Genomic DNA, 18,076 nt, shown 5'->3' on the forward strand with positions numbered 1-18,076 from the left:
GAAACCCCAGTGTCTCAGGGTTTCTTGGCCACCAGTAGCAGCAGCCTCGTCGACCCCTCGCGACTGTATTTATAGAGCGCTGTGGATGAGTCATTTGGCTGAGTGCCCACTCTTCGTTCACCAGATTTACAGGTCCCCACTTTGGGGAGGGCGGCTTGATTTACGATGCACCCCCTCCCTCCAACACCAGCTCCCACCCCACCCTTCTCACTTCCTTCAGAGACCATCTTGCCTTCGGCGTCTCACTCGGTTTCATTCTGCCGCTCTCTCCTACACTTCTTTCATGTGCGATTACTGCAGAAATATGCTTCCTCCGCTCTTTCAGCTCCTTTGACAGAAGTACAGGGGAACGGCTTCCTGAGAGGCAGACAGACTAGCCTTAGCCTGACCTTGCTTAAGTGCTGCTGATTGGTGTGTCACACTGACCTGCCTTTAACTTAACAACATCAAGTTTTGGGGCGAAAGAATTTATATGAGGTAGAAGAAAGTGGGAGGAGGAGGGGGAGAGTAGGAAGAACAGTAGTAAGTGGTAGTGTGGAGCAGGTTTTAGCAGAAACAGAAGGAGATAAGTCCATCTGTAGCACCGAACAAGAACAGATGAAGAAGTGGCACCAGGGGGCCGGCGGTCAGCTGCGTCAGCCTGGCTTTTGCTCCCTCAACCTCCAGCTGAGAAGGGGGCACATCTTCCTCTGCGCCCCATGGATCTTAACTCCAACCCAGGTCTGTGTCTTTACATAAAAGTACTGAATACCAACACGTTTGCATCTGGTCTGAGGAGCATTTCATTAAGATGGCGGTGATATTATTAGACTTTGCACTGTTTTAAGTTAAGACTGAAGGAAGGGGTGGAAGGATTCTTCAGATAGCTTTACTCTTCTTAAACTTGTCTAACTTACTCTCTGTTCACATTGAGTGTCTTTTCCATATGCTGTCCATTCATCAGGGATGCTTCACAAGTTCATAGCTTGTGTTTATTGAAGCTGTGATTTTTATTTGAGCAGTTTATGATGCTTGCATTCCTGAGTTTCCTGCCGTTGAGTTGACATCACTGCAGGATCCTTTTCATTTGTCCACTTTATTAACATCTGCAAACATGCTCTGTGAATAACTGTGTATTACGTCTCACACAATGTTGCATTTCCTATGTAGTAAAATCTTTTTAGCGGGGCTTTGCTCTGTGATGCTGTTTTGCCAGGATGGGAATGACCATCAGCCGTCTTCATCCTGTCATTTACATTTTGGATATATCACATTTTCTACACACTGAAGTTTCATTTATTTTTCATTAAGATGCAATAGTTTCCCAATCACACAGTCGTAAAAGACTCCACCGATTTAACATTGCACCCCTATTTTGGACAATTGACAGTTTTTTGGTCCTGTATTCGATATTTAGAACTTTAATAAAGCAGCAAACAAATACTTTCTATGTAACGATATAGTGGATTAATGGCATTCTGAGCAGAGAATGAAGTAACTCTAGTTTAGTTTAGTTTATGAAATAGACAGTGAGCAAAGACATTAGTTATTTGTAAAAATAAATAACTCATAATAACAGAGAGTTGCTTGCACCACATTTAGCAGATAGCTAATTTTCATCTGTAGTCATATACAAAAAACAAAGAGATAACACTGCAATACCTTTGTGTGTGTTATCATCTTTTGATAGCCTGTCTGGCTGCAATTGCATGTTAGTGCATGTGAGTGCCTTGTGCGTTGTATCATGCGCTGAGGGCCATGACAAAACTTCAGTATTTGACGAGCCACGTGTAATCATACTTGAGAGCCATGTGGAAGCAATCTCAGTAGGCAGGCACTTTCAGTATTTCAAAAACAGTCCCTTAAAAGTTTCAAAACTGCAGCAGAACCAGATAAGATTCACCTTATTGATTCCACAAATTATTTTTCCTTGTCCCACAATGCCCCTCATCAGAGATTTGGATGTTTTATGTGTTATACTAGTAGTAGCTAATGTAGCCCTGAGCTGCTAGCCTCAAGAGCTGTCAAGCATGCCAACCTAAGCTCCCTTCTTTCTAACTCCACATGCCGCAGATTTGTTTTTCACTCCCAGGGACGTAGTCTTCAGGCCCAGCTGATGTGGACTCAAGTGACAATTCCTCTGGAACCACAAAAGGCTTTAAACAACCTTTGCAGTCGTACTCCCTAAGACCTATACACAGACTCTGATGAGATGTGCCAGTTCCCCTTTAACACCTTTATAATATTCCAATGACTGTCAAATGAGTGAATATAAAAGCAGAAATCTGTATCTTTGATGTGATTGAAAATGATCTACTGATATGAAAGTTAACACCAACAAACCACAGACATTTCTCTTTAGCAGAGTGCAGAAAGCAGCATGTCTACCTGCACGGCACCTGGCTGATCATCAAAAACATTACATATTTGCACTTTAACAAAAAAAAGGTTTATCTATTTTTGTGTTAAGTTGTAACTTGTAAGCAATTCAGTAATACTGAAATACTCATGCCACTGAAATCATGTTTATAGGATTTAACGATCTGAGCCAATAGAATAACTGGTAGAATAAAATAAGCATGTAGTTTGAAATGCCACCCAGGTGTGGTTGTACTAGATAGGCTACGTAGCTTTGAAAAAATCTTGCCAGAGGAAGGAAATTCATGCTAAGCAAAAAAAGCTTTCTCATAGCTGGGTCAAATTTCACTTTGCTTGGCTGCTTGAGGCAGATAACAGAACACGCTCCTGAATTCATGGCTCCCAGCCTGCCTGTAAATCCATCCGGGTAAAGACATTCTCAGGCAAAAATGTGAAAGCAACAGATGGAAGAATGGGAGAAGTACTGTTTATGTCGAATGCTGAAGTAGGAATGAGATTTCAAGAACTATTATGGAGGTGAGGAGGAAAGAGAAGAGAGGAAAAGTGTGTGTTATATTGGCATGCACAGATTCTGAAATACTGAGCTGATGTTTAAAATGATACCTTTGGGACTGTTGGACTAGAAAGCAATTTCAAGACATTATTTTGGTGCATGGGAAATTGACGTTTTCCAGGGACTAAAATGAGTAATTGATTAAATGAGAAAAGCAGCAGATTATAATCCTTAGTAATATAATACTTAGTTACAGCCTTAAAGACCACTCCAGTTTTGCTACTAAGGGCACCAACACGATATACAGGGATTTCTATGGTTAACATGCAGCAAACAGCTCCAGTTAATCCATGCAGCACTGCATAGAACACTAATTTCAAAAAACACTACATGTATGAGTGGTAACTGAGTAGTGACGACGGTGACTGTAGTTAATGACAGCTTTATTTTAGCCTCAAAGCACAGGTCTGAACCAAGAGAAGTGGCAGCCACAGTTAAGCAAAGCACTCAAACGCACAAAGAGCCAACCTCGTCATCAGCGTTTCTCTGTCTCTACACTGAGATCCCCACCAATCTTTTGCTTTGACCCAGCTTGCCTGCACTCCCCCGCCCCCGCACTGCAGCCCTCACAGGCCGACAGCGCTTTGGCCAGCTTTGTCAGAGAAAACAACGGGGATGTGGAGCGGCAACGCAGACAGGACTGCTGCAATGGCCAAAATGAAAACCTGCTTATCTTGCCGAAGTCGATGGATGATGTCCATTGGCAGTCTAAATAATTGTGCGGCAAGTCAACAGGAGGTTTAATGGTGCAGAAAGAAACATTAAAAGTAACTGACACATACACACAAAAGCAAGCAAGAGTTGGTGACACAGATACTTCTGCTCTGGGAGCACATTCTTGATTTCTGGAGTCATTCATAATTCACCTCATCAATCACTGAGCAGAAATATGAAGTGGTGGGAAAGACTCATGCGGGGTGATGATTGATGAATGTCTATCGCTATCTCTACTTCCCATCAACAACCTCTGACAGGCCTTTCAATCTCCTAAAGCAATCAAACAAATGAAAATGTTGATTAATGACTCTATGACATATAACCGGAGTTCATTTTGAAATGACTTAAGGTGAATGAAAATCACAAGAAGCATTTTTCTTCAGCCGTCAAGAGTTTTATTGCACCTCTCTGGTCAAAGGCCTTCACCAACAGACAGACTCAAGATGTGCGTGTTTCCCTTTTGATCCTCCTCCATTGCTTCTTCTCTGTGGTTCTCATGGGGAAAGACAGAAAAAGCTACTAGTCAAAAAAACAAAACAGAAGTCAGGTGTCTATAACCCTGTCTGAAAAGTCTGAAAAGTTCAAAGGGCTTTCCCAAAGGGCAGGCTGACTCGACCTACCAATTTTGGCTGTGGGGAGTGCAGGTGTGCATCTGCCCTGAAGCCCTCATCAGCTCTGAAAGGTGATATTAGAAGGTATTAGTGAGCAGAGCAACAGGTACTTTGTCAAGTCCACTCCTTGTTTCCTTCTCTGGCCTGGATAAAGGGAGGTTCAGTCCCATCGCAAGAGTGCCTTGATGTTTGTCTATGTCTGTTCCTTCCAAGTAATTAAGATGAAAACTGTAATTTATAAAAGATTTGTAAACAAAGTGGCAGATTGAAAATAGAGTCATTGTATGGGAATGTTATTTTCTAGAAGATAGGGTTGAAGATAGGGTTGAAAGTTAAGAAGTTAACCCTGGAAAGATAACAAAACTAAATACCTTCCTTTTCACAGTGAAACATGCTACAGAAAATAATGTTAGCAGTAGCATCCCTGATCTGCATCTGTGTGTGTATGAGGCTAAGCACTGACAACATCCTGTATTTCAATCAAAACAAATTGGGATGTTGGACAAGCATTGTGGGAGATAATTCTTATGGTCACAGAGCGCACACAGAGTATGAATTCCTGGCATAACACACAGATTTACAGTCTCACGGCCATGAGAGCATGATATATACACTTGTCCAATTGGTGATCTGTCATAGTGAGATATGTTTACATAACCCTCAGGTTTTACACATGTTTAAAGTGCATCTGGCTGTACACGAAACATGAATTCTCTGACACTATGGTGATGATGCCAGGCTAAAGTTGCATTAAAAACTCGTGCCAGGCTCTCCTGCAGAGCTACTCGAGGTTATCTCCTCTTGGATCTGTTTGTACTGCGCCTCTCCAGAGGCTTCCCCTGAAGTTTCAGTCTGCGTGTATCACTGATGTAATGCTTCAGCCTCCCAGCATCGCGTGCAAGTGTTCAAGTGACAACAGCTGCCAGCCCTCACCAAAACGTAACACTCCTAGCATTTTAATGAGATATTAATCCTCCCAGTCAATAGTCTTTGAAGCTGTCAGTGGTCTTAATGGTTCACTGGTAAGGATTTTGGTATTTTAACAAACCTCAAGGTCTTGTCGTGCATAGCTTATAGCACGTTATACTGCAAGTTGCCATGGAAATAAAATAGGTGGGACAGAATGTCTGTGGTTTCATACCAACAGCGGCATAAAAGTCATTAGTGATTTATATTTACAATTGTCAGTTTAGGCTGTTATTTAAGCATCATTCCAGGTTTTTTTAAATTATTATTATTCTTTACATTAACAACAGATCAAACTTACTTTACACTCCTTTCAGCTATTTTCCAAAACAAAATATAGTTTATTTTAGGTTGTTTGATTCAGATTTCCTGCCCTGAAGCCTCCCACTGGTTTCCACTTCAGCGTATGAACACAAAGTTAAGGTAACTCAAAGCTATCTTGAAATAAAGCATATAATACATCAAAGTAAACACAATGATGTGCGTTATTCTTTCTTGCCAGTGCTACATTGGATAAGAAGAAAATAGCATTGGTAGAAAGAGCTGTGGTTTGTAGTAAATGTACTGAAACAAAAAGGCAGGTACAATCCCGGGTACAAGTCACTTTTCCCTCTGTATTGGTCTTTAGTCTTTATAATTATCATGCTGACTTATGTTCCAACACAAGCTCTGGACTTAAAGTCAGGTCTGAGCCTTGTTTCCTTTTCCTGAAGTTGAAATTGATTCCCCTTTACATAATGATATATTTACAGCAGCCTTGGCAGGACACACAGACACAGCTTTATTTAGTTGGCATCAAATCAGAACGGAGACACTTGGCTTTTTGACAGCTCTGTGACCTCCCTGAACGGACTGACCCACTGCTCCCCCAGACTGTCCTCATGACAACTCATTATAACTCTGTCCACTCATACAACACAACAGAAATGTATCATGTTTGCCGTTCAGCACCAAAGAATACAGAGAATTTAGAGTTGTTGTGGCCATTATTCTCCATCTCTTTTGGTGCCATGATTACCTTCTTCCCTATGGGCGCCTGTAGAGGGACAGTAGAGCGAAACAACCCTTGTCCCCTTTGACCTCGCCACTCTATTCACTTTGTTACTCATTCAGCATCAGATGGTAATGGATAGCCATAGTAACTCTATGGAGTCTGTGTTCTCCACCAGACAGAAGTCTTTGGGGAGGCTAATGTTGTGGTGTCTGCCTTCAGATTATGTCGATTGACAGGCAAGGACCACCGTGACACCAGGAAGAGAATAAGCCATCGATACCTCACCGGGGGTCAGGTGGAACAGGACACCCATTATATTTACATGGGAAGAAATAACTGCAGAGAGAGGAGCTATACACCACGCTATGTTGTAATGAGAGTTTAGGATATTCTGATATGAAAGAGTTAGATTTTGTATTATTTTGATTACTTGGTCTTTTGATATCGACCACCATGTTATGAAGATGTATTGTCATCTATGGCTGCAACTAAGAATTATATTCATTTTCAATTAGTCTGTCAAAACCATAGATTGTATGAAATATGGACGTAGTCTCTGCGACATCACCTACAGGTTTCTGAAGAGCCAAAATATGCGGGTGGCACTGGCCGTCACCATCTTGGCAGTGCCTGACTCCGCCTAACTCCCGGCTAGTATTGATGGAGCTGAGGCAGACTGAATGAAGCCTTCAGTCTAGGGGATTGACTCTTTTTGGAGCCAGCCTCCAGTGGAACTTCAGTTTTTGACACTGGAGGTTGCCGTTTACCCAAAGATATTATATTTTTAATGATGAAAGGTTTTTTTCACATTTTAGTTGGAACCAGTTTTGCTAAAATTATTATTTGATCATTAAAAATTTCCAAACAATCAGCCAGTCGATTAATGAACTAATCATTGCATCTCTCTGTTTCATATAGTTTTCAACCACTAGGTGATAGGACTTAATCATCAATGTTCCATCATGCAGAGCTGCAAGTCACAATTGGTATTCATTTTTGACTAATCTATCTATTATTTTTTGACTAATCGAGTAACCGTTCAGTCCATTAGTCCATCATGTCAACAATATAAAAACAATGCAGAGCCCAATTGACTAAATCCCAAGTCACATCTTCAAATCGTTTGTTTCATTTGACCAACAGTCCACTATTCTCATTACTTTTTATGTGTTCGCATTATTACTTATTAGAGTCTGTTTGATAGTTTAGTTTAGTCACATGTGTTGATACAAAACAAACAAAAATGTAAAAGAATGTAATAAAACATAGTGTCCATGTGATAATATCAATAATAGTAGTAATTCTGTATATACACTCTCACTCCCACATGCAAAAAGTCAATATTATGCCATTTTTCAGCTCTAAACAGTTTGTGGTTGAAAATGTTAGCAAAGCATTGCAGTGTGAATGGGACATCCCACGTTTGTTTATGGGGTCGTGCCCTTTGTCAAACCAGTGGCCTTTTTAAACCCAAGCCTTCAGAGAGATCTGCCTATTGTTCCCATTACAGTGCTTCAGAGATTTGTGTGTGTGAGTGTGTGTGTGTGTGTGTGTGTGTGTGTGTGTGTTTGTGTGTGTACTCCCCAACCCCCTCTTCAAACCTCACCTCCCTCCCCTCCCTCCCTTTCTCTTTCACGCCCTCTCAGCTGTGCTCACTCACTCATTCTGAGCCAGGCCAAAAAACTGGCAGAGCAGCTCCTCCGTCAGGATCTCCCGTCCTCAAGTTAACCCAGGCGGCCAGGACTTTGCAACCCACTCAGGGAGCTTCTTTTCTGGGTTGCCAGAGAGAGGAGTGTGGAGGAGACATGGAGGTGGTTCATCAGGCGATTCATAGTTTACCACAGTATGGATTATGTGATTTACTATCCTCACAAAAAGGTAACAATAATAAGTGCATTTTTGTCTATTCTGAGCCTGGTGATAGCCAACTATCTTTCAATTGCAATACAACGGATGCATTTTTTTCTAAACACACTTACATCTTTACCACAGCGTTCTTTGTTGCAACATCACCACTTTGCAGAGGGAATAGATCATCTGGAGTTGATATGACTACTGTATCAAAAGCGCGCTATCATTTGTAAAATGTAAAATTAAATAGCAGTAGTTTCCACTTTTAATCCTCATCACCACTGGCTCTCGGTGAGTGACTTCCTGTTCTGTTGGAGGTATTTATGATGTGTGGACTTCTGAGGAGACTATCATTAGACACAATACTGAATCTCAACTTGCCGCTGCTTGCATGCAAACAAGAAGACTCTTGCAGACAAGAGAAAACAGACAGTGATGAAGTCATTTAATCTCCCTCTGTACACACACACACACACACACACACACACACACACACACACACACACACACACACACACACACACACACACACACACACACACACTGACACACTCACTGGAAGAATTATGACACATATTTTTGTCATTTAAAACTAAACAAGGTAGTTTGTTACAGTGTCTGCATTGTTTTCCGGGCCAGCAGCAGCTGCTTCCTCCACTTGGCAAGCAGCACAAGAGTAAGAGTCTGGAAGAACTTAACATTTTCCCACAAAATGAATTCACCTTTGAGAATATTGAATATTTTTGGGGAATTTTTAACCCTTCAAAACCATTCCTTTTCAGGGCAATGTCTGCCAGAATTAAAACAAAAAGGTGAGCCTAAGGTTTATGACATTGTTTTCCTGCTGGCCTGCTTTGAAGGAAGGCAGACACCACAGTTTGTAAGGTTACAGCTGTACACTCTGCCCCGTAAGGTCACACATTTTAGAAAATATACGTACTTACTTTCAGACCGAAAGTAAGATGAGAAGATGGATATCATTTTCACATTTGAGAGGGGTATCAATATTCTTGTCCAACTCAAGGCAAGAAGCAGAATTATTGTATTTCCCTAATGTTTCTTTCAGCTAATAGTTTAAGCAGTAAATACTGTACAGTTTGCATGTCCATACTAACATTTTATAGCACTACTGTAGCAGTCTTGGAAGGTTATACATAGTGCTAGCATCCTGGGACAGGGGATGGTGAAAAATCAATACTCTCATTTGCACAAAATGAAACCAGTTATTCTGTGATTCCTACCATCCAACGCCAATGGATGCACTGCATGTTGTTTTACAGGATTTACTTACAGAGGTACAGTCAGAGTGAAGTGTATCAGGGCTCCAGGTATTTATGAGCAATTGCAGCACAGTGAGATCCTTTGTTGTCTCCCACCTGTTTTTCAGCCATTAGTTAAAGACTAGTCTGCAGCTGGGTTTGGCCACTTATTAAGGCCAGTGGTCAAAACTGGAATGAACAGTTGTTTGCTGTTTGAACCCAACTCAGATAGTAATTATGACACACACACGCTGAGAGCAGCTATAAATAATTGAAAAGTGAGAGATTTAATATGATGCAAGGTTGTCAGTGATGTGTGACGGCTTTGTTTGAGGATATCAGTTACTCAGAGGTGTGTTATTAATATGCTTTTAACTACGTTAGCATTGTTTTTTCTTTGTTTTGTGCTGTATGTTCTGAGCTTGATTATTTTAACCATCTGTCTGTGGCAGGACTGCAACTAACTAATATTTAATCCAAGCTGATGTCTTTAAATGTCTTGTTTTGTAAGTCCAAAGCCCAAAAATATTCAGTTTAATATGATATAAAACACATAAAATCAGGAAATCTCCATATTTGAGAGACTGAAAACTGAATTTTTGCATGAAAACTTTAACGATTACTGGACTATCAAGTAGGTTGGTGATTATTTTCCCATTGACCGACTAACAGTTTAGTCGACTACAGCTAAAAACACTGAGAAGCCACTCGTTGCATCAATGAAGAGGCCAAAAGGCTTGTTCATATATTTCAGATGGGAAGAAAATTGCAGGTCAACATGTCACAGGACTATTCTTTACTGATTGGCTGCAGGTATTCTCTGGCTGCACTTCTCAGCCAAAAGTTAAACTATCCCCAAATTTTAGTTCAGCAGCAGCTTTCTGTAAGCATTGCATGTCCTGGTGTGTTTTCAGCGTAATCGTAGCAGCCGTAGTCTATTGTTATAGTGTAGTATGATGCAGTTGGAGAGTTTCCTGTATGTAAATAGCAGTAATGTATAAAGTAAGTCATCATATTAGTAGGTGCTTCACTGCAGAAAGTATTGACAATAGAATTACAGTAAAAGGGTGACGCATTTTTTCTTTTCCTGAACTTTTTTTCCCCACAAGTTGTAAGTAAGGAATCCTTCTTTAATACTAGCTGTCGTCTGAAGTACCAGTCTGCACGCCTCTGTAAGGCTGACAATTGTTCACCGCTGGGTTGGGAAACTTTGTGGAGCTGTGTGCTGAAGTGTGGTGAATCAGGGGAATTGGACAGCTGTCACGGTTGTCTCTTCAGGTACATTCATGCTATAAGTAAAAATCCCCGGCTGTCTTTGGCAGGGAACTCCTGCTGGGATTGTTCTCATTTAAGAAGTAATGATTTAGGGTTGGTTTTTTTTAGACATAGTGTCAGTCACAGAGAACGCTGTGGTGGAGAATAATACCTGCAGGCAGCTTCACCACAGCAAGTAAATAATCTGTCAGAGGGGAGTCTGCAGTCATTTTGTCTAGTGGACAGATAGGGAGAGTTTACCTATAGGCGACAAGATGATATTTGAGCCCAATGCTTTTATCTTCTTCTCTGCAGCGAATGCTTAATTGACCAAAATCTTGAGGGCTGGGAAAGTTGAGGACAAGGAATCGAAAAGCTAATATTTGTTTTTTGCAGGAATGTGGCTTCGGTTTTCTCTGATTATCTGTTTATCTGATGGTGGTTTTTCTGCTGGAGACAGATCATTGATTGACCTTTATGTGTCTAACATCAGGAGATAATGCTGCAAGAGTTATCTGGGAATGCTGTTTGTTTGTGATTAGGCTAAGCATGAGACTCCAAACAATTAGCATCTGTGCTGTAATATACTTTTATTGCATTCGGCTAAAAAACAAAAAGGGTCCCATAGAAAAAATAAGGCTTCTTTGCCAAGTATGCAAATGGCCCACTATTTAATATTGCCTGTAGCAGTTTATAGCAACTATGTCATTCACAAACTCATGACTCAGTCACTGCAGCTGCTAGATTTGACACTGTTTTCCTGTAAACCCAGAAACATCTCTGCGAGACACTAAAAGTAACTGTCTGGACATACACACAAAGACAGACGGTATTATTTTGTCACTTGTATTGTCATATTTTGAAGTAACTCTGGATTAGGTGTGTCATTAAAATCCTCTGTTTCAAACAACCTGAGAATTGACGTCCATCCATCCGCTGTGATATGTAAATGTGCTAAGATGAATCATATAAATATGTATACTAGTAATAAAGGTTACAGGGCCAAAGGTACATAGGTAGTAAATGACAAATATGTTCCTCAGTCATGATCCATTAGGGTCTGAAGTTGCTCTTACACACATGAGAGCAAACGAGGGGGAACACATTGTCTGTTATGCAATCACAGAACCTATCAGCTATTGTCTGACAATGATTTAGCTTTTCATTATCTCTTTGTTATTATTTGTCTTCATTCATGTGCAAATACCTGTTTACAGGGTACTCATTGCTCAAGTTGCTAATCTGTCTGTAAACAATTACCGCCAATCAGAGGAGGAAGTCTTGTCCCAGATATTGGTTGGCTACACCAGAAAGCCAGAAATATTAACTGTTGCCCCGAGAGGCAAAACAGTCGTCAGACAGACAGCTGATGGGTTCCAAAATTGTGTTCTCACTTACTGCAAATACTCAATTTGGTTGAGGCAAATGATGGTACCTGGGTAGAACATGCAAGAGGCAGGACAAGACGTGAATTGCATCGTGGTCACATAGCCGGGTCATAAAAAAAATCTAGTCTCTTGCATTTTCAGCCCTTACCAACAGGTAAGATGACGCTGTGACGCCCTTTGGTTTGTGGACTACTGCTTTTTAAGCCAGGAGATTTTTGCTGTCGCCATCTTGGTACTTTGGAGCCAGAAGTGACCGTATATGGACAAGATGTTGGATCAAGGGGGGACTGCTACGGTAGTAATGTCTCAATGGTGCTGCACTAAGCTAAATGCTAAAGATAGAAACTTTTACTGATTTTTAACCAGCTAATGAATCAAGTGAGTGAGTGGGAGCTCCCAGTGCTGAGAGCTAACACTAGCTTTGTTAGTGAGGCTGTGTCTATTAATATTTACAGTCTATGGGTCCAACTGATTCATACATTCTCACATACAGCTCCGCCAGGTCTAGATAGATATCTAGATCAGTTCAGGTTTGCAGTGCATGTGTGAAAGCGGCTATAAAGAGATCTCAGGAACAGCTCTCTCTTAGGTTTTGAAGGTTTTGTCAAGGAAGTTGACCGTGTGCTAAGTGAGTTTGACATAACTCCCGTCTTTATAAACAATGTGGCCAATTCAGCCACTGTGGAAGAAAGTTGAGCATCAACAGGAAATGACAGGAGGAACAGGAGTGTGTTGTAATAGCCATGGTATGCTGCATAATCCTGTTGCACGCTTGTTTAACAGCATCACAACCGTTCTTTCCTAAAGGAAATACTGTATTTCCATGCAAGTAGTGGAAGCAGAAAGGGCCGATTGATTTTAAATGTGGACAAAAGCACTCACAGGGGCACCAGGGAATCACAATGACTTTGCATGACAATCAATGCAAATGTGACTAAGAAACGTTTGTGTGCCAAATTGGACAATGTGACTAGTCACTGTGAAATCCATCTGACACATCCACTTCACTGGTCAACACATGAGCATCAGACTGATGGGGCAGAAGAAATATGCCATTTATTAGACCAAATGTGTATTTGTATCATTTCTATAGTTAAAAAAACTGTACTGAACAGTTCATTATACTTCTTTTGGATTAGCTAAATTAGACTTGATTGTTGTTCTCCACATCGTTGTTTGTTGTTCTTCTGTTCTTCTGTTCTTGAAAATGTTGCCTAACCTTGGAGCGTTTTTAAACTCACACGGTTGCCACCAATGAATTCACTCGCACTCACACTGTCCAATCGTACTGGCCCTGTGCTTAAGAGTAATTGTCCCCCCTCCCCCTCCCCCTTCCCCAGTGGCCCAGGCTCGTTTGTACTCACAATTCTTGAAGTGATCCGGGCCGCAGCTCAAATACCTCTTGTTTACGTCATCACCCCTTCGAGATTTAGTTTAGTCTGACTGTTTTAGAAAATGTAATCTGACCAAAACTCTGTCGCGGGGAACCGTCATATATACATAGACATCAAGACCGCCGTCAATGCTCGTGCTCATGCCCATACATGTGCATCCGTGCTTTACAAAATCCCACCTCTCTCAACTGGGCCGCGGACGGCAAACATGCCATGCCTGGGCACAGTACAGTTGCACTCGCACTGGTCAAACGAACTAGACTTTTGCCGTGAAGCGTGCTTGGGCACGGTACAAATGGACAGTGTGAGTGCGCCCTAAGTACAAGATAGTTTTATATGATACCAAAGAAAGATCTACTTTTCTTTGTGTGAATCAATAGCTGATCATACGAATGACCATTTGGTCAATTTTAATTGGAAATGTGATTTAAACCCAACCCTACTGTGTGCCATGTAACATCATTACAATGCACATGGGCACTGTAGTTAATTTCCCACATATACTGCTGTAAATACTCTGTAGTGTCAAATGTGTATTAACTCACAGCAGAAAATAGTCCCCAATAAATGCACCAAATACTCCTGTTTGAGTAAGATTTACAAAAACTACAGTGCCTAGCTGTTTATTTGTATTATTTCACATTTAAAAGAATTGAATTACATGTATTTTCAGGAGGAACAAGCTTGGGGGCTGATTAGCTTCGGACCCTTAAAAAGGCTTGGCACGGCCCTGGTAGTCTCACTGTTCACACACCCCGACACATGGATATCTCTTCCTCTCAGTCTCTCAATTAAACCCGTGAATTTATCAGTCGGTGTGAGGAGTTTGTTGCACGGATGAGTTGGTCGATAATCTAAAACGCGCGTCGGAGCAGCGGAGCTCCTACAGCAGCTGCACATTCATCCACCGGCTCGTCACCGTTTCGCTTTGTTGACAAATGGCTTCACTGGAAATCTGTTGCGCGTCGCAGTTTGAGGAAGCGAAAGACGGGATTACACCGTGGATGTGATTCCTGCACTCAAACAGGTGAGCTCTGTTTGTGTTTTAGCCGCGGATGGACACATGGCAAACGCTGAAACAGCCTGATACAAACGTTGCTTTGCAGTTTTAAAGATGGAGGTGTGACTGACAGAGTTAATCGTCCATGTGAGGTTTTATTAATGGGATCTCTGAGGCTCAAGTGAATGGACCAGGAGCAGAGGACACTAACTGTTAAAAAAAAATGGATTTCCTTCCTGGACACTATGGGTCAAAACTTCAATGTATTTAATGCGAGGGTTGGTCTGTGCAAGCTTTAATTGGGCATAAACATTGTAAGCATGTATACAGGGCAAACACTGGCATCTGCTGCCGGCTAATGAGATCTCATTAAGACTGACAGGGTGAATCAACATCACTGTCAAAGTTTGGCCCTAAATAAACTGCCAGTTATCCAGATTAAAAGTGTATTGTTTTCATCTGGAGGTGTCAGAGCAGCAAGTCCCCAAGACCAAACATGTAAACGTTAATCATGATGGTGACACTGAGAATAATGACCTTACCTTTCAGAATCAGAATCAAAAAACCTTTAATGTCCCGCAGACGGGGAAATTCTTTTGTCACAGCAGCAACAGAATATGACAAAATAAGAAATAGAAATAGACATATGTACATATTCACATGATGTTGTGCAGTTGTTGTTTTGTTTGTTTGTAATAATGTAATATGGAGTGAATAAATATGATTAAATAAGTCCAAAAAGCAGAAGTGCACATAGTACAGGCATATTGCACAGTGCAGGGTACAGGATGAGGTCAGTAGTCTATATGGAGCAGTGCTGATTGTAAAGTCTGACAGCAGCAGGAAGGAAGGACCTGCGGTACCTCTCCTTCGCACACTTAGGGTGTATCAGTCTGTTGCTTTTAACTCGTTGATAGATTGGAGAATTTTTTCTGATTTGTTTTTTTTTTAGAATTCATCAGAAAAATAATTCAATGAGAAATGTGTGCTTGCATGTGTAAGTGGCTGTGTTTTTGTTGTTGTTGTTTTTTTTTAAGCATTTTGATTATTTGAAATCGTGCATGGAATTAATCACTCTCTAGGTTTGCAACAGAAAGCTGTTTCAGTATTTGCTTCATGTCAAGTAATAAGGGCTTCATATCGGTAAACTGTCATGTTGTGTTGAAGCAGTCTATAAATATGTCTTAAACGCAACACCCGGGTCTCATCCCTGGGATACAATCAATGCAGCACTGGTGGTCAGAGTCATGAATAATTCAATGGATGTGAGACACACCATTTGTCACTTAATAGCACATCTCTTTAAATAACAGAGCAGGTGCATCCCTGTAAAATGCCACAAGTTGTTTGTTCGTTTCACCTCGAGATGAAGTGGAGCAGTACAAATGGTTTCTTGTTGTCATAGTAATAGCTGCAGAGAGATTCGTTATATGAAACAGGTCCAGACCCTCCGCTCCTATCAGTCGGGTATCACCTGACAGCAGAGTGCTAGTGGCTGTCATCCTCAAGTCGAATCAGGAGAGCTGAGCCTGAAAATCCAATGGAAGATATATTTCTGCCCCAGAGATACAAACATTTCTTTTGTTTTATTACTGCAGGAGAGTTTAAAGGGCAATGTGTGTGTTTGTGTCTAAAATTGCCTTATTTATTTTTTGGAAACACCTCCTATCATCCAAGGACGTTTAAATACAGTGTGCTGTTGGTTGATTTAATGTTTGAAAAACACATCATTCTCTCACACTGTCTGTGTGAATATACCTGTATTCACCTTCTGTCTGAAACGTTCCGTTTTAGCGCCTGTCTCTTTAAGCCCTCCCTCTGAAAAAAGCCCAGTCTGCTCTGATTGGTCAGTGTATTTCATTGGCACTTTCGGCGTCTCTGTTCCATCATTGCATTTGGGGAATTTGGCAAGTAACGGCACTGTAGCGACATTTTCTACATATACATTTAAATATATATATATATTATATCTGTGACATCACAACAATACAGGAAGTCATGACGGCTTATTTAAAGGCACAGTTTTTTAATACAGGCTGTGTGCATTCCCCTGTGGATTGAGCATTTTAGTACTTTCACAGTATTTATATAGCACCCCGATCTGCTTTATGATAAAAAAAGACAAAGAAATCTCACTTTTTACATTACGTGACCCTTGAGCTCCTCTGTGCAGAAAATCGTATGTTCAGACTTTGATACGAGAAGGATGTTTTCACATTCAACATGTCTGGAGGGAATCTCTTAAGTTGCTCAGTCCCATACAACTCGATGGCATTGGATAACAATCAGAAATGCTGATGATATCTCTTTGTGTTGGAGAGATTGACTCTCCACAAATTTACAATGAGATTTTCGCCACTGTAGAGACTTTAATCTACAGTATATTATAATCATGTCTGTTTCTGTCTCTTTCTATGTGAACAGGGGGAGACAGAGAGCGGATGACAGCCAACCATGAGACCTACCTTCTTATGGCCAGCACCCAGAATGACATGGAGGATTGGGTGAAGACGATCCGCAGGGTCATCTGGGCTCCTTTTGGTGGAGGTCAGTATACACGACATAACCATTGTGTTAATTCGCTGAATAACATGTTGATGTAAATGATGTTTGTAGAGGTTTGTTGTTCATTGGGATGACTTTTTTAAAGTTTCCAGTAGCTGTGTTGGAGGATGGATAAGTGTGTGTTAAATCTGTGAGCAAGGCCATCACACTGCTGACTGTGTGGTCTGATCCCACTGATGAAATGCATCCTTTGTGTTTAACTAAGGCCTGAAAGTACACATTTAGTTGCCTTGTGCACAGTGATAATAGTGTAACCGAAATCCATTTGTGGATGCATGATAGAAACAGGACTTAGCAGTAATTTCTAGGTACAATGCCGCCTTTATTTTCACAATGCCAACTATTCGAGGTTTTGCTTTGTTAAATAGAGGACATGCAAGGAACAGTTCACTGCAGTGTGTTGGCAGGTGAAGCAACAGGTTCCTCTTTTCCTTCTTCATATGTCCTGCCACATGTTGGGTGCATCACTCCAATACTTTAACCATGACATTTAACCATGACGAGAAACCGAGTGAGTCTGAGGAATACCTCAGCCCGTTTTCATCCCCACCCATCGCATTCTCGCCGTTTTGAACTCACACGATGCCCTTGTGCGTCAGTGCCAAATGCTGTGGGAATGAGAAAGGGCTGAATATCTGCATTACCAGATCTCACTTTCTGTCATCACCGTGTGTGTTTGTTATCTCCTCCAATCCAGCCTGTTCGTGCTAATAAACAAAGGAAATGAATCTGTTCTAATCAATTACATGTCTCAAATAAGCCAGCAAATAATGGTGATGTAGTAATCAGCAAGTACGCTGTGATCCATAGCTGAAGTGCATGATGATGTTATTGTTCTCATGAAGTTGTTCCTGCGATCAGTGTGATGATTACCGAGTGTCCTGCTGCGCCGCTACAGCTTGTTATTGACTTTGCTGGCAGACATTGGCCTACATTGTGTGTGAGCGGGGCACAAGTGCGGTATTTGAGACCGGACGGGCAGTTCAGGCAGTTCTCTGTGACACAGTGAATGGATGAGGCTGAGCTGGCCCCTCTGTTTTCAGTGCAGGGAGTTTGATGTCTATTGCAGTTGACTGCTCTTCAAAAGGACGAGCCATTTGTCAAAGATGCCACAAGAAACGTGGCTCCAAGTTGGAGCGGAGCCGGCACACACACACACACACACA

General features: G+C 41.3%; 1 protein-coding gene across 4 annotated transcripts in view; it reads left to right on the top strand.

Annotated features, from left to right (window-relative positions):
• arhgap24 (Rho GTPase activating protein 24) overlaps nucleotides 1-18,076 on the top strand; it is a 69,982-nt gene that overhangs the window by 40,126 nt on the left and 11,780 nt on the right. For 3 of the 4 annotated variants that reach the window (XM_083929928.1, XM_083929930.1, XM_083929929.1), the window contains one exon: nucleotides 16,770-16,892. In XM_083929928.1, coding sequence (XP_083786054.1) covers nucleotides 16,770-16,892 — 123 coding nt within the window. Of the gene's footprint in view, nucleotides 1-603; nucleotides 721-16,769; nucleotides 16,893-18,076 lie in introns of those variants that run through there. The other variant, XM_083929931.1, reaches the window with a different exon arrangement.

Source organism: Echiichthys vipera (genome assembly GCF_963691815.1).
Source record: "Echiichthys vipera genome assembly, chromosome: 16".
Lineage (NCBI taxonomy): Eukaryota > Metazoa > Chordata > Actinopteri > Perciformes > Trachinidae > Echiichthys > Echiichthys vipera.